The 23504-nt window shown below is 36.7% G+C and overlaps 1 protein-coding gene across 11 annotated transcripts in view; it reads left to right on the top strand.

Annotated features, from left to right (window-relative positions):
* LRRC7 (leucine rich repeat containing 7) overlaps positions 1-23504 on the top strand; it is a 570280-nt gene that overhangs the window by 216109 nt on the left and 330667 nt on the right. For 10 of the 11 annotated variants that reach the window (XM_007978322.3, XM_007978330.3, XM_007978324.3 and 7 more), the window contains one exon: positions 16133-16250. In XM_007978322.3, coding sequence (XP_007976513.1) covers positions 16133-16250 — 118 coding nt within the window. Of the gene's footprint in view, positions 1-16132; positions 16251-23504 lie in introns of those variants that run through there. The other variant, XM_073007215.1, reaches the window with a different exon arrangement.

The following is a 23504-nucleotide window of genomic DNA, read 5'->3' as shown; positions in this document are numbered from 1 at the left end:
CATCTACCTTGAAAGACTGTCTTACTCATATCTTATTTTTATCATCTACTGACCTTGTGGTAATTCTTCTTCACTGTTATATATTATATAACATAATATATGTGAAATGTGAGTATGGTGTCTGCAAAACATAATCTTTCAACAAATGGCAGTAATTGCTATGAGCTGCAATACAGTAAAGAATACAAAAAAGCTGGCCTCTCCCTATAAAATGAGAAATGATAGTTGCACTTTCCAGAAAGGAAGTTATCTTCTATTCCAAATTAACAGTGATATGAAATGAAACAAATCTTTTGCAGATACTTTTTCTTCCAAAATGTATGTGGAAATACATTTTTAATAAAATCCTAGGCATATGTATCCCTTCTATGCATAGAGGCAATTTGTTGTTTCCATAACGAACCTGAAACAGCACTGAGTTAAGTCTCAACCAGTTAGAGATCAAAGGAAACATCAACATTCTACCTCTTTCTTTAGAACCATTTTACTGCTTCTCCGTTTCCGGGTAATAATGCAACCTCACTGCCTTACTATTGATTTTTCATTTTGGGGTGTGTGGGGGTGTGTGTGGGTGTGTGTGAGCGGGGGCTGTGTGTGCCTGCACGTGATAGTCACTGCTTCTTACTTTCCTGGTAACAATGCAACCTCACTACCTTGCTATTGATTTTTCATTTTGGTGTGGGTCTGTGTGGGTGTGTGGGTTTGATATTTATTGCTCAGACAGTTAAGTTTTCTGTTTTCTTTAAATTTTAAGTAGGTGAATTAAAGGTTTGTTTCCTATTTTTCGAGACTCTTTATGGTGAATTTCCCATGGCCCTCAATGGAGTCTGTCCTGTGTGTGAGTGACCTTAAATAGGATTGAATTTTACTTTCTACCAAGAGCCTTAAATAATTAAGAGCTAACTGATAAAAGCTTGTAGTATATGTTTATTCATTAACATTAATGACATTTGCTTCTGTCATCACCAGTGGAACACTGCCACCAGCCTACAGAGGAACCCTAACACTTGAGAGGAATGGGGCAGAGCCAGGGCCCACAGAGGCCGGGTATGCGGGATACCCACAGCAGGAGGAGCTCTTTTTAGAAGAATGAAGTCAGGGATATCAGAGTGGAGTGTTCTCAGAAGGGAGGGATGACATCGTTAAACAGAATAGGGAGGCCAAGAAAGGCAAGAACTGTATAATCCATTAGACCAGGCAATAAAGTGTCATTTGTATCTGTTACAATGCCAACTTCAGGGGAGCAGAGGCGAAAGCTCCTTGATCTTGCTGTTCTCTCTGGGTTATCACCTTCATCTATTCTCATATTCTCAGTGCCACGGTGAAGACTCACAAATCTACGATGCCAGCTCATCCCAGTCTCTCAATCTTCAAACTGGTACATGCTTGCTGGACTTACTTGGATATTCACACTCAACAAGTATAATTCCCCACCTTGAAACCTGTCTTCTGTCCTGTATTCCCTGTTTCAGTTGGTGACTGTCCATTCAGTTTGGTTACCAAGACAGTCATCATTTACTCTTTCTATTTGTTCAGCTTCCACATCAAATCAACAGCTAAGATTTTGTTACCTAAATATCTCTTAAATCTATCTCACCTCTCCAGCCTGTGACTGGAGCCTTTGTCAGACCTACATCTCACACCTGACTAATGGAATCATCTCCTTAGTGTTATCTTAAACCAGCCTTTTCCCCCATTCTATTTCTCACACAGCCAACAGTGACCCATTCCAAATATAAATATGACCCGACTGTAGCCTAAGTTAAGGAAGTTACCTGTCTCTTCTCTAACTTCAGGGGAAAAAAACCACGCAGCTTAGCATGGAATGCTGACATGAGGCCTCTATAGTCTGGCTACAACCTATTTCTTCAATCTCTTCCTTCTTCTGCTCTCTTAGGAAGTGTTCCTGAAACACAAAGCTTTTTCTTGCCTGTAGGTTCATGCTGTTTCCTCTGCCTGGCACGCTACTTTGATTCATCTCAACTGTCACTTCCTCCCACAGCCTTCATTATTCACTCCCTGGCACATTTGTTCCACTCTCCTCTGTGCCTCCATATTACCATGTTCCATAGTTGTACTTGCCAAACCTATGGCAATTATTCATTCTATATATATATATATATATATATATTGAATGCTTACTCTGTTCCAGGGAAACAAGGGTGAAGAAGAAAGACACTAACGTGTGTCCGCCTCCCCTACCAGAATACTGAACTATGTCTATTTAATCTTTGTTTCCATGGGAACTAGTGCAGTGTTTTGTCCAAAGCTAGCGTCTCACTAAGTATTTATTGCATAAATACTTATAATTTTGTAACAGTGGGTTATAGAAATATATATGCAAAAGTACATGAAAACACAGTAGAAAGACAACCAATCCTGCTTTGTTTGGGGGTCAGGGAGGTCCACCTGGCAGAAGTGCATTGCTGAAGACAAGACTAGAGCACAATCTAATTGGGTTTTCAGATTAGAAATGGAACCTTAGAGAACATGGAACTAGCTCAATAATGTGGCTAAGTATGAATGGAGTCAGAATTCAAATCCTGGTCTATCTGATTCCAAAGTTTATAATCTACTTATTATCACTACCAGTGGAGAAAAAACTCCAGTTATACCATGAGCCATCTTCTCTCTGGCTCACTGACCTCAGTAGAGCTAGTCAGCAAAGTTAGCCTTTTGTCACTCACAACTGATCAGGGCATAGAAGGGCAAAACAATACATACATATATATACATATATATGTGTGTGTATGTATGTGTATATATGTATCTGTACATATATATACATATATGTGTGTCTGTGTGTGTATATATATATATGTACAGATACATACACAAACCAGCTAACACTAGTGTGGAACTCTAGATTGATGCCATTCAGCCTAATTGTTCACATACCACATTGATTACCCTCTATAGACAAAGCAGTATTTTTTTACATGTCAACTAACAAAACTTTTACCAACTAATAATTACTAAAAAAGCAACAAAAGGAACCCCTCTTCAAAGGCACACCTATGAACAAGCATACTCATACACACATATCCTTTGTCTTTAGCTTAATAGAGATATCAGGAATTTACCCCAAATACACAGAAACAATGAAACTGGGTTGAAATTAAGAACACTTAAAGCTATGCTTTTAAGTTCAGCTTTCACATTTTTCTGTTTCATTCTGGGTATTATTAGCTTGCTACCATCACATAAAGAAATCAAGGATATGCAAGTTAAAGAACACTTTCATTTAAATATTTTAATGCAAATTTTTATTGAATAGAGTAGGTATAGCAATGTGCTATGTCTTGTACATTCAAAGCAACAGCCGTTATTCCAATAAAACAGATATATTTCCTTCCTTCTAAGATAATAACAAATGTTAAAATAACCTTGGTCTTCCAAAGGGAAAAATGATTCAACATCTTTGTACAAATTGTTGTTTAAAACATCTGTATTTTAAGAACAACAGCAGTGATATTTATTGTTTTCTAGGAAAAAATGCCTGGGTATCTACTGTAGTCACCATCTTTCTGCAGGAAATAAAAAGAGCTCTTCTCTGCAGTACATTCAACATTGCTAAAATGTACAAGAAAGGACTATACTTGTTCCCTTTTCGTATAGCTTCAATCTTACTTGATACTGCCAGCACTTCAGCGCTATACCTGCCCCACCAGTCCTACATCATCACTACTGCTAGAGACCCTAAAGCCTTGTTTGACTACAAAATCTCTTCTTTGCCCATGCACTGCTGGCACCAGCTCTTAACGATTTCTCCTCTTAGCTGTGTCACTCTGCTCACTTCTACTAACAGTGCTTTAGTGAAGACTCATTATTTTTCATCTGGATGTTTTCTAATCTCCCACTTGCCTGTCTGTTCATAGGTACCAGTTGTTTCTCAAAAACAAAAATCTGAGTAAGTCACTTCCGTGATATTCACTGTGTATGAATATTTAAGGAGTGGATGTTAGTGTGGGAGAGTAGCATAGAAGAGTTTTTAAAAGCACACAATTCCACGTATTTAAATTCTCTACATTAAGAAAAAAGTCTAGGGATATTTCTTGGGGAATAAAATGTTCTTTGCAAAGCCCTCTCTCTGTTATAGTAGTTATTACCTTTAATTTTATTTATAACCATTAGTTAGCTGTATGCATGAGGAAGGGGATTCTTTGTTATTAATCTTTGAATCCTGGCACTGTTCCTGTCACTGAGTAGATGTTCAAGAGGTGCTCACTGAACACAAGCAGTCTAGGGGGAAGGGAAAGGATAGAAGGGAGGAAGAAAGGGAAAAGGAGAGATACAGGGAAGGAGAAAAGAAGGAGAGAAAGGAAGGGTAAATGATGTCACAATTGGAAGTTTACAATTTCACCAAGTATGTATATAAAACCATTTTTGCTCTCTTGTTACTTAGAGTTGGCTCTTTTCTAACAAAACAAATTATTAACACTTGTTTTAAGTGAAAGAATTTTAAAACATTTTATTATAATATGCATGATGTAATTATTTCTTTGAAACAACTTTCAAATGAACTGAACATCTTTAAAGGGATTCAAAGGAAGAACTTCTAAGAAACCAGCCATTGAGTGAGGCCAACTCATTAGACAATCATTTCTTCTCCCTGGTGAAGTCTACATGTGCCTACATATGGCATCAATAAACCTCTCACTGAATATTTATGATTTAATATAAAGCTTTTCAGGAAAAGGATTTATCTTTTGAAAATTTGCATACAACTAATACTTTTGTATTTGTGTTGAAAACTATACAGCTTATTTTATTTTTTCTAAGAAACTAAACTATGTTTGGATATAGTCATCTACATTTAGGCCATTTTTATAATGTTCTTAATTTTCCAAGCATGAGTATAAAAATATTAATAAAATGCTAATCCAAATTATGATGTTTTCATTTATATGGCACTTTGCTAACCCCAAATTGCTATAACATATACTCATATTTATGCTATGCTCCTCTCTGTCAGTAGATAGTTGTTGAGTCTGAGTCTTCTGTAATTCTCCTGGGGCCTGCGGCCTTTGTGAGGGCTCACTGGTTCCTTGTCTTATCCACTCTTCCCTCCCAGGAAGCCTGGGAGAGACTGTTGTCAATTCTCACCATTATCTTTCCAAAGCTCAGATCTGATCATTCAGAGGCAAAAGTGTACTAGTATAGAAATGGCTTTGTGGCCCGGCACGGTGGCTCACGCCTGTAATCCCAGCACTGTGGGAGGTGAAGGCAGGTGGATCACTTGAGGTCAGGAGTTCGAGACCAGCCTGGCCAACATAGTGAAATCCTGTCTCTACCAAAAATGTAAAAAAAATAGCCAGGTGTGGTGGTGCACAACTGTAATCCCAGCTACTCAGCAGGCTGAAGCAGGAGAATCGCTTGAACCTGGGAGGTGGAGGTTGCAGTGAGCTGAGATCATGCCACTGCACTCCAGCTTGGGAAACAGAGTGAGACTCTGTCTCAAAAAAAAAAAAAAAAAAAAAAAGAAAGAAAGAAAAGAAAAGAAAAGAAAAGAAAGAAAGAAATGGCTTTGTACCCACACAGAACTGATTTTGAATCTTAGCTCTGGCACTTGCTAGCAATATGACCTTGTAAAAGTTACCTCCTGAGTTTTCTCATCTACAAAATAAGGATAACAATACCTTCTTTACAACATTGTTGTAAGTAGAGACAATATACATCAAAGTGTAGTTTAGTCGCTTGCACCTATGTAATAGGCACACACAAAAATGGTGACTATCTTGCTATTATGCCACTCTCCTACATAAAATATTCATGAAAGAATAACCATTTACTGAGAAGGTACAATGTGCCAAGCATTGTGTTCCACACTTTCCATACTACAGGAACTGGAGAAACTACACTTTAATCTTGTAATCACAAAACTCAGACATCCATGTTTCAATAGGTATAAACGTACAGAACGTTAAAAAGTTTGCAGGTGGAGCATGCAAACAGGTCTTAATCTGTGACCTGGAACTTGAACAAGAGAGTAGAAGGGAGGTGGGATAGGGTAGAGTGGAAAAGAGCTCCAGGTGGAGACTGGCATTTGTAAAGTCAAGGCAGAGTACAGCAGGTGCAGAAACACAGCTGCTGAGTGTGGCTGGAGATGTGGTAATGCAGGACAGCAGAGGAGAGCTATGGATGGAGAAGGGACAGAGAAAAAGGGAAATGGCAAGATGAGAAATTGGAGAGGCGAAGAGCCTTGGAAGCCACATTAAGGAATTTGGACTGTCTTGAAGAGAGCAGACAACTACTAAAAAATTATGAGGAGGAGATGGACCTAATCACATTTGCTTTTTTAGAGGGAACATTCCACCACTTCCTTTCTCAGTGGCCATTCACCTAGCCCACAGATCCATGCCTGGGCTTCAGGTGGTTTGCAAGTTCCCTGAAATTGGTTGCAAATGTGTGTATTTGTGTGAGTGGATGCGTGCACATGCGCATATGCGTGTTCTCATAAACATTTTTCTGGAGATAGCAACTAAAAGGTTAACTCAAAATTGTGAACAATGACCATCCAAACACTTCCTACAGGATAAAGCTCAGACCCTTACAGCCTTTTACATTCTGACTAAAACCCTCATTTTTCTTTCCTCTCCAGACAGCTTAGAATACAGCCACTTGCTTTTTGTTATTGTTGCCATTCTGAATATGCCTCTGAGCCTTTCTTTCATGTACAGCCTCTTGGGCTTCTCTGCACTTTCCAATCTTCCCTACCTCCCCACCCCCACCTTCCACTCAGAAAACAACCCCTCTCTCTAAACATGGTTGAAATGTTTCTTCCTTCTCCAGGCGTTCTCTCATATTTCTTTCCCATTTTTTAAGAAAAGCACACATCGAAGCCATAGTATTCTGGTGACCCAGCTAGAGTGAGAGAGGGATAGACAAATAGACCAGTAGGCTAGAAATAGAAAGTCCAGAAACTAACCGACGCTTAAGTGGAAATCAGATATTCAAAAATGTTGTCTTGCAAACCAGTGGAGAAATAATGAAGTTTTTAAAAAATGATACTGGAGGACGGGCGCAGTGGCTCACAACTGTAATCCCAGCACTTTGGGAGGCCGAGGCAGGCGGATCACCTGAGGTCAATAGTTCAAGAACAGCAACATGGCGAAACCCTGTCTCTACTAAAAATACAAAAAATTAGCCAGCTGCGGTGGCGAGCACCAGTAATCCCAGCTACCCGGGAGGCTGAGGCTGGAGAATTGCTAGAATCCAGGAGGAGGAGGTTGCAGTGAGTCAAGATCATGTCACTGCACTCCAGCCTAGGCGACGGAGCTAGACTCCCACCTCAAAAAAGAAAAAAAAAAAAAAAAAAAAAAAAAAAGGATGCTGGAATAACTGGTCATCTATAAGGGGGAAAAGAATAAATCCTTACATCACATCATTCTCAAAAATAAATTTCAGATAGTTCAAATCAAAGCATTAAAACATTTAGAAGAAAAATAAATAATTTTATTATCCAGCTTTTGTGTATGTGCGCTAGCAGATGTATATTAGAATATTTTTAGCAGCATTGCTCATGTTAGAAAAAATTAGAAAGAACCCAAAAGCCATGAACAATAGAACTTATAAGAAAGTTGTGTTATATGAAACATAAAGCAGTGAAAGTGAATGAATACATTTTCTACATCAACATTGAATATTATTAATGACATAATATCAAATGAAAAAGGAAAGTTGCAGGTGGAAACATACAGTATTACTCTATCCATATAAAGATAAACACACAAATCCAAACAATATATAATTTTAGAATTATTAAACCTGTTGTAAAAATTTAGGATTATTAAACCTGTTGTAAAACCTGCTGTAAAAAAAATTGACAGAAGCGAGGGAATTAGTAAAATAAAATTCAAAAAATTGGTTGCCTCTCAGTGGTGGTGGGTAGAAGACAAAGGGATATGATAGAGAGGAGCATAGGTGAACTTTCTTCAACTGGATTGAGAAATATGGGTCGTAGTTTTATTATAATTAAAAAAAACACCTATTACATATGTTCTTGGGTATGTGTATTTCACAATAAGACATTTTAAAAGACACAAACAATAACAAAATAAATACAATGACTCACAAAAGACATGGTTCCTCTCCTTGAGATGCTCGCAGTTTGCTGCTTGCTTCAGTTCCTGTGTCCTCCTTGTTCCATATATTGTTGTGAAGGGCTCCTTTCTCAACTACTGTCTCCCTTCTACATCCTTTGGATTTATTCTGTTGCCCTTTGTTGTAAATTTTCCTAAGTTGCATGCTTAACTCACTCATTTTCAGCCTTTTGTCTTCTCTAATGTAAGCATTTAAGGCTACACATTTACCACCTATTATTCTAGCTATATCGTGGCATTTCTGTTATGTAACATTTTATTATTTAATTGTTTTGTAATCTCCATTATCATTTATTTTTTAGTGCATGAATTATTAAATTTTATCTTGTAAATATAGAACGCAATATAAATGTTTTTAAAGTTGTTTTTTAGTTACAAATTTTTAACTTAATTGCATTATTGACCAAGAATATGGTCTTTTTGTTATGAATTCTTTGGTGTTTGTTGAGACTTCTTTTATGTCTAGCACACGACTAATTGTAAATTTTTATATGCATTTAAAAAAAAAAACTGTGTAGTAGTTGAGCTCAGTGTTCTATGTGTGTCCTGTAGAACAAGCTCATTAAGTGTAGCCATTAGTTCTTCTATAGCTTTTTGTATTTTTTGTCTGTTTTTGAGTCAATTATGGAAAAATGTGTTACACTATCCTGCATTGATAACAGTTTTATAGTATCTCCTTGAAGATCCGTCACATTTTCCTTTAAATATATTAATGCTACTATACTAGATAAATTTGTAATTGTTATACATTACTGGTGAACTGATTATCACTTTGTGGTTGCTCTCTCTCTAGTAATGTATTTTGCTTTAAATCGGTATTGCTGTGTAAACTTTTTTTAGTTTATTTTGACGGTTTTACAACTTTACATCAAGTTTTGGGTGCACCACTGTTAAACAACATAGAAATTTCTTGTTTTTAATTTTAATTCACTCTGACAGTCTGTTTCTTAATTGGAGAAATTAATCCATATTTACTGAAGGCAATTATGGATGCATTTCTATTAATATATTTCACTCTATTCTTTATTTTTATCTGTGTTGCTACTTCTGAGTCTTTTTTTCATTATATTTATTAAAGTCTTTTCTGCTTCTTTATCTCATTCCATTTATTTTGTCTCTATCAACTAGAAATCATACACTTTAATTCTATTTTTTAATTTGTTATTCTAGAAATGTAAACATACCATTTTAATTTAACACGAGTATTTAACTTTGATCTAAAGTTAATCAGTATCTTTGCCTTCCTCCCAAACAATGAAAAAATCTGAAAATGTTTGTAATCCAAGTATTTTTCTCTTGCTATACATGCTTTTGTTGTTCAGAACTTTAGTTCTACATTTATTTTTTAATCCAACAATTATCCATTTTGTTACCGTTTTATGTAGTTAATGTTTAGATGTAACCATGTATTTTTTTGTTCTTGTTTTTAATTAATATTCTTTCTTGTTGCTCTGACCTCTCTTCTTAGTCATATTTTTTTTCCTTACTAAAAAATATTCTTTCACAGCGGCTTCAGTAGTCTCTCGATAGTAAAGTCTATTTTTGTCTGAAAAACTTATTTTTCCTTTATTAAAAAAGATAACTGTAAATATAAGATTATTTACTCTCAATACTTCAGAGATGACATCTAATGAATTGCTGCTTTACTTGTTGGGAAGACAGCCCTAATTTTTGAGCTTTTGAAAATAATCTTTCCTTGACAAACTTTAAGATCTATTACCTTTGATACTGTGCAACTTCATGTAAGTCTAGATATAGATTCCTTTTTTATTTATCTTGCTTAGAATTTGTTGGGCTTGCTCAATCTGAATATGAGTGCCTTCCAACAATTCTGAAATTCCTCCACTAACTCACTCATTTTATTTTCTATGGTTTCCCAAAATTCCAAAAAGACCTTCTTACCCTGTCCTCCACGTCATTTAGGCAGTCTTTTAAATTCTACTTTTATTTCTTTAAACATATTAAATTCATTTATTTTACATTTTATGTTTCATAATTCTATTATATCCACCATTTGCAGGCTTGATTCTTTGTTTTTCTGTAACATCTCACGCAAGTCAATTATTTTGTTATATATTTAGTGATTTTTTTCAATGATGTTATGCTTTTTGCAATGTTATCTGTTAGACAAAGGCCTAAATTTAAAGTTGAGTTCCTTAGGGGAGACTTGTGTATGCTTCTACCTGGCACTTAGGGCAATACAAACACAGGACCACTTGTAACTCTCAAGTGGGTTTAAAGAAGCCCTATAGATACTGTGAATTCCAGTCTCTAACACAAGAGAGGTCAGGCTTGTGGTTGGCAATTCCTAGAAGACTTTTTTCTCTCTCTCTTTCTTTTTATTATTTTTTTCTTCCTTCTTCCTTTCCTTCCCTCTCTCTCTTCATTCCTTTGCTATTCCTATCTGTCCATTCTTGCCCTTCCTTTCCTTTTTTTCTTCTTTTTCATCCCTCTTATTTTTTCTTCTTTCCCTTCCTACCTGTATTAGTCTATTTTCATGCTGCTGATAAAGACATACACAAGACTGGACAATTTACAAAAGAAAAAGTTTATTGGACTATGGTTCCACATGGCTGAGGAGTCCTCACAATTATGGTGGAAGGTAAAAGGCACATCTCCCATGCTGGCAGACAAGAGAAGAGCTTGTGCAGGGAAACTCCCCTTTTTAAAACCATCAGATCTTTTGAGATTTATTCAATCACAAAAACACAGGAAAGACTATGATTTAATTACCTCCCACTGGGTCCCTCTAACAACACATGGGAATTATGGGAGCTACAAGATGAGATTTGGGTGGGGACACAGCCAAACCATATCACTCTTTCCCTGTACTCTCCCAGATCTTATGTACTCACATTTCAAAACCAATCATGCTTCCCCAACAGTCCCTCAAAGTCTTAACTAATTTCAGCATTAACTCAAAAGTCCACAGTACAAAGTCTCATCTGAGGCAAGACAAGTCCCTTCCACCTATGGGCCTGTAAAATCAAAAGCAAGTTAGTTACTTCCTAGATACAATGGGAGTACAGGCATTGGGTAAAGACAGCCATTCCAAATAGAGTAAATTGGCCAAAACAAAGGGGCCACAAGCCCCATGCAAGTCCAAAATCTTAAAGCTCCAAAATTATCTCCTTTGACTCCATGTCTCACATCCAGGTCACACTGATTCAAGAGGTGGGCTCCCACAGCCTTGGGCAGCTCTGTACTTGTGGCCTCGCAGGGTACAGCTCCCCTCCCGGCTGCTTTCATGGCTGTCATTGAGTGTCTGTAGCTTTTCCAGGTACAATGTGCAAGCTGTCAGTGGATCTGCCATTCTGGGTTCTAGGGGAAGGTGGCGCTCTTCTTACAGCTCCACTAGGGGGTACCCAAGGAGGGACTCTGTGTGGGAGCTCCAACCTCACATTTCCCTTCTGCACTGCCCTCACAGAGATTCTCCATGAGGGCCCCGCCCCTGCAGCAAACTTCTGCCTGGGTACCCAGGTACTTCCATACATCTTCTGAAATCTACTCAGAGGTTCACAAACCCCAATTTTGGACTTCTGTGTACTTGCAGGCTCAACGCCAAGTGGAAGCTGCCAAGGCTTGGGGCTTGCACCCTCTGAAGCCATGGCCCTACTTCTATGTTGGCCCCTTTCTGCACACAGCACAGGGCCCTGGGTCTGTGATGGGAGAGGCTGCCACAAAGGTCTCCAACCTGCCCTGAAGACGTTTTAACCATTGCCTTGGTGATTAACTTTCAGCTCCTCATTATTTATGCAAATTTCTGCAGCCAGCTTGAAAGACTTGCCCCTGTGATTCAGTTACCTCCCACCAGGTCCCTCTCACAACATATGAGAATTATGGGAGCTACAGGATGAGATTTGGGTGAGGACACAGCCAAACTATGTCACTTCCTTTCTTCATTCTTTTTCTTTTCTTTACTCCTTCTTTCCCCTCCCTCCATCCCTCCTGCCTTCCTTCCTTCCTTTTTTCCTCCTTCCTGCCTCTCTTCCTTCTTTTCTTCCTTTTTCACACTTCACTCAAAGCCGAGGCTGAGAAATACATGTATCCCCTGCTAAATCCCTTTGCAGACCCAGTTTTTTCCTAGTTCACTCACTGGGGGTGGTCTCTAAGCCAATCTCTCACTCTGTTCAGACTCCAAGAAGTCTTCTATCCTTCCACTTGCAATATCTTTAACTCAGGCTTAACCCATCAGGGACCAACAGACACCACCAGAGAAAAAGCTAAATCCAGACTCATGTAAGTCTATGTGTTATTTATCCTGTTATTCTGGAATTCAAATAATTGCCTCAAATTACCGTCAGAGCTCATTTTATACAATAAAGCAGTGGGTGAGTGTGAGGGTGTTTAGTTTTGCTGTACCAAAAGATTACTCTTTAAATATTTAGTTTACCATACTTCTGAAACAGAAGTTGATATCTTTTCATACCTTTATCTTTAGTGTTGAAGACAAATCATAGATATAATAGATATTCAATAAATATATTTTAGATGCATATAGATGTTGTAGGCTCATACCATTCACTCCAAGATTCAAATCTTCTTATGTTATCAAGCAAATATCTGAAACTAGTTTGAGCTACATATTCTTTGAGTTGGGATTATCTTTAGATGCTTCAACAAAAGTGTGATATTATTGCCTCTTTAGCCTTCATCTGGCTAACTTCTGATGGCTCTCTCATGGTCCACTTTTTCACACCTTTCCTAAAGATACTTTCATAAACCAACTCCAGCACCATCAACAATAAAATATGGTACAGATATCCTACCTGTGCATTTTCATTACAACTGATATTTGCCCCCAACATAAATTTCAATTAAATTAATTTAAACTTAAATAAACATCTGAATATTAAAGTACATTAGTGCCCAAATATGAAAATATATTAATGTCTGAATATTAAAATATGAAGAATCTGGGCTCAAGTATAGTTGTTTCCCCTGCACTTAGCATAGTGTCTACCTTGTGGCAAGTATCAATAAATGGTTTTTCATGAATGAACAAATGAGTGAATGAATGAAATATCTTGGAATATACATTTTTAGCTCCAAATGTATTTTTATTTTCAACTTTTGAGGCTTTTTTCTTTTTGTTAACTCTCAGAGAAGACATCTAGCTGCTGTGTTTCAGTTCTAAATGTTTACTCTGGTGTCAGTAATTTATATTGTATACTCTTCTCGAACCAATTTCTTCAGAGTTAAATTGCTTCCTTTAGCCCAAGAAAAAAAGAACACTTTAGTACACAAATATTTTAAGACTCGAAACAATTTTATTGTTTTTGAAATGTAAAATACCATTAGCAAATGAAGACAGGATAGCCATGCCTTCAGTTCAAGTCTTTGAAAATCATTGAGAAGTTTATCATGACCACTAACAGTTTTACTCTAATTATAATAGCTATCAATTATATTTGCCATATTCTACTGTACTGAAGAATTACAGGTATTTTGTAATCATTCCTCATTTTAATTCAAAGCTTTTGAATCTTGAAAGAGGTGTTAAAATGCCTTTTTAATTTATTTGCCAATTTGTATTCTTCATAGTTATATTAAGAAGTTCACTGTTTTATATTTGAAACCTGGATTCCACTGAGACTGTTTACCTATCTGAAGTTCCCAATCCAGTGAACTACCACTCTCATCTGGAATTTAGCATTCTCTTTATTTCCCTTTTGATTATCTATGCAGAATTTCAAAAATATTTCCTCAGTATATACTATGTACAGGACACTGTACCAGCCACTTTGGTGTATAAAAGGAAGAAACGGGTTGTAACCAAGATAGATCAGGCATGACTCCTGCCTCCATCATCTAGAAAAGTAAAAAATAGATTATTATATAGGTGTTCCTCTGTATCTGGTACATAAATATTAATAATAGTTTACAGTTGTCAAACTTTACTCTGTGACAAACACAGTCTTACATTTTCACAAGTACCTTATTTCATCAAATTCAAGGCCATTGACTATAAGACACATCAATATTATAATACCATTAAGAAAGAAAAAATACTCCTTAAAAATCATAACTTACTCCTGACTGCAGGGTGCATTCCAAATATCAAAGTTGTTAATATGTGAAAATATTAGTGACTTAGAACTGATGAATCTATTAACTCATACAATTCTCTCAGCAACTCTTCAAGTTAGGTAATGTATTGTTCTCTTTTTAGAGGCAAGGAAACTGATGAGTTCAAAGATATTATGTAACTTGCCCAAGATTGCACAGCTAGTAAATAGATGGGTGGAGATTGAACACACGTCAGTCTGATTCCACATACCATATTCTCAGCTTCTACACCAAGGAGATCTTGGATTCTTTTTGTTACAGGCTGTTCAGAAGTTTCTGTGTCTTTTCTTTCTGATGTGACTTCATTTAAAGTTGAAAAAGAATACTGGGACTATTAATAGTGGGACTATTAATTCTTGAGCTCATTTCAGAATTTAGTTGGGATGATGAGACAAATTTATAAAACAAACAAATTGTGTTTTGAAAATTATTATCCTGAACATGGCTTGAAATGGTTGTATAATAGTGATCGGACTAGAGAGTTGTTAGTAAATCTTACCAAAATCAGTCATAAGACAATTGATTTCTTTAAATCTACGAATCTATAACTGACCACACTGCATGCAGATATAGATGTCATAGTCGTAACAGAATTATAGAGACTGGAATAAGTATAAATTAACTTTTACCGAGAGTGTAGGCATCTGTTTTCCTATTTATTTAGAAGGAAAATTAATAGTGGAAACTATCCATCAAAGTATGCATCCAAGTTCTCTTTTTGGGGTTTCATAAAAAGAAATAGCAACATTTATGTCTGAGATATTGACAATTAATTCTACACTACATGAAGTGTTACAAATAATCTTTGTAAGGCACCAAACATGACCCAAAGTAAGAAACTGCATTATTTCATATTAAGTAACAACCAGCCCAATTTATTTTTTAAAGGCTAATGAGTTAAGACATAACGACCATATGCTACATTGTTTTAGCCTATAAATAACAAATTACATGTAAGAACAAATGGTAGTTAAATGTACTGTAGGCCAATTTCATAGTCATGGATACCAGACTTCATCTGTGGAAATTCAGCAAAACAGAATTAGAAATGTCAAACAGAAAAGATCTCATTAAGATAATTCTTCCAGAAATGAATCAAAAATTCTGTCCCAGATGTTCATATCTGGCAGGAGTCAAGATGAATTGGACAGAGCTAAACCATCTAATTTATTGTTTCTCAAAATATGATACTGCAAACACCTATGTCAAAGCTTCCAGATCACTGATGTGCTTGTTAAAAATGCAGATTGTTGACCCCCTTCCAGGACCTATTTGGGTAAAGCTCAAGAATTCACATTTTAAGGAAGCATCTGCCTCAACCAGTGAATATAAGCATGCTGGATTTCACAGCTATTACTTTAACACTTGGCTCTTTCCCACCTAATCCTTTGGACTGATGGCAGAAATGAAGCAATTACGAGTGATTTTTTTCACCAAATATCAGAGGTTAAATGTCTCATGCACCAAATATTTATGAAACAGTTGGGGGAGGGAGCACAAAAGAAATATGAGCTCAGGTATTCCAGTGTATTGCAGTTTTTGCATATTAGATAAACAACTGTTTAATGTGATTCAATTAAAATAATACCTCATGAAATCTAATGTGGTCACAGAAAAACAGAACTGAGGTAATCCTGGTAGCTGTCAGAATAGAAAAGAAGGGACAACTCCAGAAGTTACTTAAAAGCAAACGCAGTCAGTGGGGATTCAGTGTCAAATTGAATGTGAGTGGTAAAAGTAGGGGCAAGAGTCTGGGTAGCAGAAAATAGAAGCGCTAATATGAGAATAGAATGTGAAGCCATTCAGAAACAATTGAGAAGATGAGTATGGAGGAAAGTGAGGCTTTTTTAACTGATTCTTCTACTACTACATATATAAACATCGTGATTTTAATTTTGTTACTGAGTTTATGAATGAATTTAATCAAATTGAGATCTAATTAATGATTTTTTCTATTACAGCAATTGTTCAACTGTCAAGCTCTACGAAAACTAAGTATTCCTGATAATGACCTTTCAAATCTGCCAACCACTATTGCTAGTTTAGTTAATCTTAAAGAACTCGACATCAGTAAAAATGGTAAGACTTTTCTCTCATCATAAAATACCTGGAATTTTTTACTGAAAATGTGTTTTAATGTCTTGTCTTAGCAAACAATCTAAAATATTTTTTTCTTTGATTTTGTTGCAACTGTAGTTTAATGCTCTTGTAAAGTTAAATCCTAAATTTTAAGTCCAAGACAGACGTCCTCTCTCTCCTCCTCTTACTAATGTGCTTGACTCATTCAAGCCTTGTTTCCCTCTGCATTCAGATATGTGATATAATCTTTTCTATAATAATTTACTGCCCTCACAAAGTTGACTTCTGTCATTCTCAGAGTAAAATTGTTTCTCAACATGTGTCAAATATCACCTGCAAAACAAGGCCTCCCCGTTCACCCTATTTGAAAATACACTCTTAATTTCCCTTACTGGGTTTCTGTTTTTTCCCCTAGCACTAACCATCCTCACAATATTGTATAATTTACTTATTTCCTATGGTTATGGTATATTTTCTTCTAACTGAGAATGTAAACTCCATTTCATAACAGGAAGAATTTTTCTTTGTTTTGGTCACTAATGTGTCCGAAACATCTAGAGCAATGCCTAATAAATAATAGGAATTTAGTAGTTTTTGTTATATTCCTGGACAGACTTGTATATCTGGTGCTTTTGTTGATGAGAATGCTGATGTTGATATTCCAGTTGATTATATTTTCTCTTGAGTATTTATGGGAGTGACTTAGAGCTTCAGAAAGTCTCTTGCACCTTGTTCATTCATTAAATCTTCATTTCCTTCCAAATGAACTCAGCTCTCCCTTTTGTTAGCAAGGATCAGTCAAAAAGGGTTATGTCTAGTACAATAAGGATACAAAATATGACCCCTTCATCATTAAGGAAGTCCGTTAAACTTCCTGTGTGTGCACCATATCTGCACAAGTAGTACTTTGGTAATTTATTTGGTTATATTTAGTGCCAAGGAGACAGGAATGCAGGCATGAACGAAACAGATCCTGCCCTCATGAAGTTTACATTCAAGTGGGTTGCCCATTAAACAAGGAATTGTAGATGTTTAAATAAGCACTTTTGTGTGAAGGTGCATTCAACATGAAGGGCATGCCTAGAGAAGGATGCAATGCAATCTTTGTAGTTAGGGAAGGTTTTCCTAAGAAGTGATAACCGGATAGGACCAAAAGAAGCTAGGTAAGATTGGCTTGACATCCTAGGAAATAAGGATCTGTTTTGTGAAAGGCCACCAGACAAATACCTTGATCACACGTAAATATAACTTTCCTAAGAAATTTGGTGCCTTTAGAGCTCCATGACAATATCTCAGTAGCCTTGTCTCTGTTCGCTTGACCAGAACTCTCCTCCACAAATATCTGCAATGCTCATTTGCTTATCACCTTCAGGCCTTTTCTTAAATGTACTGTCAACAAAGCCCTCCCAGACCACCCTATTTAAAAATAAGATACTACTGTTATTATTCAATAGAATCACATTCTACTCTTTCTTTCTTTTTCTCATATGAAAAACTAACCCAGTGTGTATTTAAATTATTTATCTATTGTCTGAAATCTCCTTACTAGAATTAAAATTCAGTGATGGCCTAAATTTTTTGTTGTTGTTTTGTTTACTGCTATATCTCCATTGCCTGAAACAGTGTATGTCACATTTTAGGAGCCCAATAAATATTTATTCAATGAATTCATGAATGAATGATTGTTCTGAAACATGGAAAACTTGTTGAAATTTACCAGTGTGAAGTGCTAGTGATTTTCTTCAATTCAAGTCTTTGAGAGTAATTGAGAAGTTAATAAAATCACTGTGGATAAGACTGACACTCTCAAATAATCAGTGGAATTTATAAAATACTATACAACGAAGTACTTAATCATAAAGCACATGTTACAATTATAAATTCTTAGACAATGGAAGATTAATTAAGACTGCTGTATTATTAGGGAAGAGTTCAAGTAAAAGATGTGGCCTGAAGATTTTCATGAAACACTGTAGCATCTGAATAAAGACAGTATTTCAGCTGAAGGAGACAATCAGAACATAAATAGGGGACATAGACCTCTTTCTACACCAACTCGACTTGCCACTTAGAAGGTTTTCAGGAAGAGTTCAAGTAGTTGCCTGAAGATTTCCATGAAACACAGTAGCATCAGAATAAAGAGAGTATTTCATCTGAAAGAGACAATTAGAACATAGGCCGGGCGCGGTGGCTCAAGCCTGTAATCCCAGCACTTTGGGAGGCCGAGACGGGCGGATCACGAGGTCAGGAGATCGAGACCATCCTGGCTAACACGGTGAAACCCTGTTTCTACTAAAAATACAAAAAAAAAAAAACTAGCCGGGCTAGGTGGCGGGCGCCTGTAGTCCCAGCTACTCGGGAGGCTGAGGCAGGAGAATGGCGTGAACCCGGGAGGCGGAGCTTGCAGTGAGCTGAGATCCGGCCACTGCACTCCAGCCTGGGTGACAGAGCAAGACTCCGTCTCAAAAAAAAAAAAAAAAAAAAAAAAAAAAAAAAAAAAAAGAACATAAACAGGGGATACAGATCTCTTTCTACACCAACTTGACTTGCTACTTAGAGGGTTTTCAGGAAGACAATTCTAAAAGTAACATATGCAGATGTGTAAGGAGAAGAACAACTAAGTTTTGACCCATGGGAAGATGACCTTAGGGATACCATACTTTGAGAACAGATTTACCTATTTGTATAGATTTGTATTTTGGTACAATAAAACAATCACTACTACCTTCTTATTTATATACATTCACACTCAAATTTTATTTTTGTTATGATTTCTGAGAAATAGTATATGGACAATTATCACATTCCTTGATTTTCAGGCAGGATTACCTGGATAGTCCAAGTAAAGAAAAATCTACCTTATTTTTGAAGAAGATTTGAAAATAGTTTATCATCCAAGATAACCATGAAATTCCTAAGTGATTTGACATTTTTGTGAGCGTGTAATAGTTTCTGGTGGCCCTCTTACATCAAGAAATGTTTGCTCTTAGAAAGTGAACCACAGGTTATATTTTTTCAACTCAGAAGTATCTGTAAGCATCCTTAGAAGTTTTTGCAACTATTAGGGGCTTTTAGTTATGCTTATGATTCTGTATAGTCTAGAACTATTTATGCAAAAAGTCATGCAAACGATGGTGAAGCACTCTGCAATACTAGTACAGTACTATAGGCTTGATGAGTGTAGTGATAGCAACCACTGCTAGAACTTACACAAACAGTAAAAGATTTTATCACATCAGCCATTTCAGAAAGCCATACCTAAGAAAGCTGTCGCTGCCTGGCTCGGTGGCTCATGCCTGTAATCCCAGCACTTTGGGAGGCCCAGGCATGGGGATCACGAGTTCAGGAGTTTGAGACCAGCCTGGCTAACTTGGTGAAATCCCGTCTTGACTAAAAATATAAAAATTAGCCAGATGTGGTGGCACACGCCTGTAATCCCAGCTACTCAGGAGGCTGAGTCAGGAGAATTGCTTGAACCTGGGAGGCGGAGGTTGCAGTGAGCTGAGATCACGCCACTGCACTCCAGCCTGGACGACAGAGCAAGACACTGTCTCAGAAAAAAAAAGAAAGAAAGAAAGAAAGAAAGCTGTCACTGATTCTGTGACAGAAAACTAGACAGTTACTTAAGGAACATAATACATTCTTTGGGAATCTGTCAAGTGAAGAAAGAGTAGATAGCAAAAAAAATAAGTGTAGTGTCAGAACCACAGTTGACAATTTGGAATAGCCCTACTCAGAAAGAGGCAAGACCTGAGAGAATACAAGCAGTATGAGTATTTAGGGACAGGACATACTAGAGTATTTTGAGACAGAGACTCATTCACATATTAGTCAATCTAGGTTAAAATTACCTAAAATGTGCTTAAATTAGATGAGTGAGCCCTTAATGAAATTAATTCACTCTAAGGTCAAAGTTCAATCTGATATTGATTGTTGATGTGGCCTCCTGCTTTTACTTTTCATGTCCAGTTCTTCTGTCTGTAATCCTGATCCACCATTTTTCCTCTCCATAATTCAAAAATACTATTTTATATTAAAACCTTTAGATAAGTGAACTATTGTGTACAGAAATATATCTGCACAATTTGAGTAAACAGATGTTATCTCCCTCTCTAACCACAACTCCAACTGGTCATCGTTCTTCCATTTCACGCTCACGTAGTACCAGATCGTAATTTCCAAATGCATCAAGCTGGTTGCTTGTGACACAAGGAATCGTATTATCTTCTCTACCCAAAATACCCCTTCCTCCCTACTGTCGTACCCCATCAACCAGACAGAGTCCTCTTCACCTTTCAAAAGACATTTCAGCCTAGTGTGGTGGCTCATGCCTGTAATCCCAGCACTTTGGGAGACCGAGGCAGGCAGATCACCTGAGGTCAGGAGTTCGAGACCAGCCTGACCAACATGGAGAAGCACTGTCTCTACTAAAAATACAAAAAGAAGAAAAATTAGCCGGGCATGGCGGGGCACGCCTATAATCCCAGCTACTCAGGAGGCTGAACCCAGGAGGTGGAGGTTGCAGTGAGCCAAGATCGTGTCATTGTACTCCAGCCCGGGCAACAAGAGTGAAACTCCCTCTCAAAAAAAAAAAAAGAAAGAAACAGATATTTCAGATGTCATTTAGTCTAGGAAACTTCCCTGACACTGTATAATAAGGAGAATGAATTCCTTCTCCCTCCGTGATACCTTTTTACATTGCATGTGTATTTGTTTTGAACTTGTTTCACTTTTTAATTTCATTTCTATATATTTGACTAGATAGTGAGACCCTTGAGATTAGGGGCTATTTTATTTATTTCTCTGTTTGGAACTACTAGCGTGATACCCAGTATGCATGGTAAGCATTCATCAAATGTTTGGCAGGTAAATAAGAATTATATAGAGACATTCTTTTAAAAATATATAATGTTGGGTGCAGCACACCAATATGGCACAAGTATACATATGTAACAAACCTGCACGTTACGCACATGTACCCTAGAACTTAAAGTATAATAAAAATAAATAAATAAATAAATAAATAAATATAAAAAATATGTATTTAATGACATTAGGGACCCAACATAGGATAAGGTCCCCATCCAAATGTTTTAAGTGAGGGCTGGAAAAGATAGAAATGATGCTGCGATAAGTAATGAGTAGCCACTAAAGTCAGCTCTAACCTGCCATATAATAATAAATTCAATGTTTTTGTTCCTTAGAATAATGACTACCTCATGTCAAGCTTTGGCCTTTCCCCTGAGCTTCAGACTAGAATAACCGACTTAATGTTGGGCATCACTACAATTTATTCCACAAACACTCCCAATATAAAGTATTGAAAACCAAATTCATCATTCTCTCCAACCTGCTTTTCCTCCATTGTCCAGTTCTCTGTTAATGTTACTGTGATCTACTCAGGTTTTCAAGGCAAAAATTCATTCTCTTCTTCAACTTCCATATCCATTCAGTCTTCAACTCCTGCCAAATTTACCTCCTAAATATATGGCAGGTCTTTTTCCTTCTTACTGTTCCCATTGTTACATTCATAAACTAGTCCCATATCTCTTTCCTAGATTACTTGATAGCCTCCTAATTGGTCTCATCTCCATTATTGCCACCACAATTACCAAACCCATTCTCTACAAAATAGCTTCAGCACTCTTTCATAATTTCTAATATGACTGCATTACTCTCCAACATAAGATACATCATTTGAACTGAGGTAGAATGTAGAGTTCCTAACACAAATTAAAAGTACCCGTAATTGACCTTTATTAACTCCTACATTCCATCTGCCAATCCCACCACGCATGATTTGCACTTTCTTTTTTTTGTTGTTGTTGAGATGGAGTCTCACTCTGTCACCCAGGCTGGAGCGTAATGGCATGATCTCGGCTCACTTGCAGCCTCTGCCTCCCAGGTTCAAGCAATTCTCCTGCCTCAGCCTCCTGAGTAGCTGGGATTACAGGCGCCTGCCAACACGCTCGGCTAATTTTTGTATTTTTAGTAGAGATGGGGTTTCACCATGTTGGTCAGGCTGGTCTCGAACCCTGACCTTGTGATCTGCCCACATCAGCCTCCCAAAGTGCTGGGATTACAGGCGTGAGCCACTGCGCCTGGCTGATTTGCATTTTTTAACTTTATGGCCTAGATACTGAAGAGATTCCTCAAATAGTGAATCTTTGTGATTCTATTTACATTATTTCCTCTTCCCTCTGACTAAATCATTTTTTATACCTCTTTTTACCTGGTTCAATCATACTTACTATTCAAAACTCAATTCAGTTGTTATTGTTTCCACGTGGCCTCTGACCTGACTAAATTAAGTCAAGGGTCTCCCTTCTGTACTAATACACCCTGTGTATTGTCTGTCCTAACACTTAATATTGTATTAAAAATGCTTGATAGTTACATTAAAATATTTGTGCACCTTTAATTTTTAAACTATTTTAACATTTTAAGCATGAAGAAAATAACATGAGACACCAATGTACCCATCATGGAAATTAAAGTGTTAATGTTTATTATAGATTTCATACTTTAGGGGTTTTATTAGTAAATAAAAGGTTAGAGAAACTTGTAAATGCTCATCTCAATCCCTTCCCACTTCCTCCCTCTCAGACTTAATGTCTTTAAAATTTCAGTGAAGTGCTACCACACTGTATATATTATTCTTCAAGTTTTTCATTCTATATTTTCTAAGATTTGTCCTTGGTATTACTCATACCAGAAAATTGCCAATGTCCCCAGTGTGCCATATCTTTGCCACACATAGGGTTATTAAATATATTAATTGTTGGCCAATCAGATGGCTATATAAGAGTAGCTTGATACTTTATATTTCCCTAATCACTAGTGAAGTTGACATTTTGTTTTGTTTTGTTTTTATTGGCCAGTTTAGAGTCTCTTTCTTTACATTGTCTCTTTGGGTTCATTTTAGTTTTGAATGTTTGTCTTTTAGCTTTTTGATCACTTGAAAGATTTATATACTCTGAATGCTAGTTTGTTGTTGTTGTTGTTGTGGTTTTGGTTTTGGTTTTGGTTTTGGTTATGTGGGCTACAAATATTGTCTCCCAATTTGTGACTTGTCTTCACTTTGGGATGCCATTTGTCATAAAGAAGTTGTCAATTTATTTTTAAATTTTATTTGTATATCTTTAAGGGATATAGCAGTTTAGTAAGAGGCACACATTGCATAGTGGTAAAATCTGGGCTTTTAGTATAACCATCATCCAAATAGTGTACATTGTACTCATTAAGTAATTTCTC

This window comes from Chlorocebus sabaeus, chromosome 20 (assembly GCF_047675955.1).
Source record: "Chlorocebus sabaeus isolate Y175 chromosome 20, mChlSab1.0.hap1, whole genome shotgun sequence".
In the NCBI taxonomy this organism is placed as follows: Eukaryota; Metazoa; Chordata; class Mammalia; order Primates; family Cercopithecidae; genus Chlorocebus; species Chlorocebus sabaeus.
Note: the sequence above shows the minus strand (reverse complement) of the source record. Positions and strands in the feature narration are given on the sequence as shown.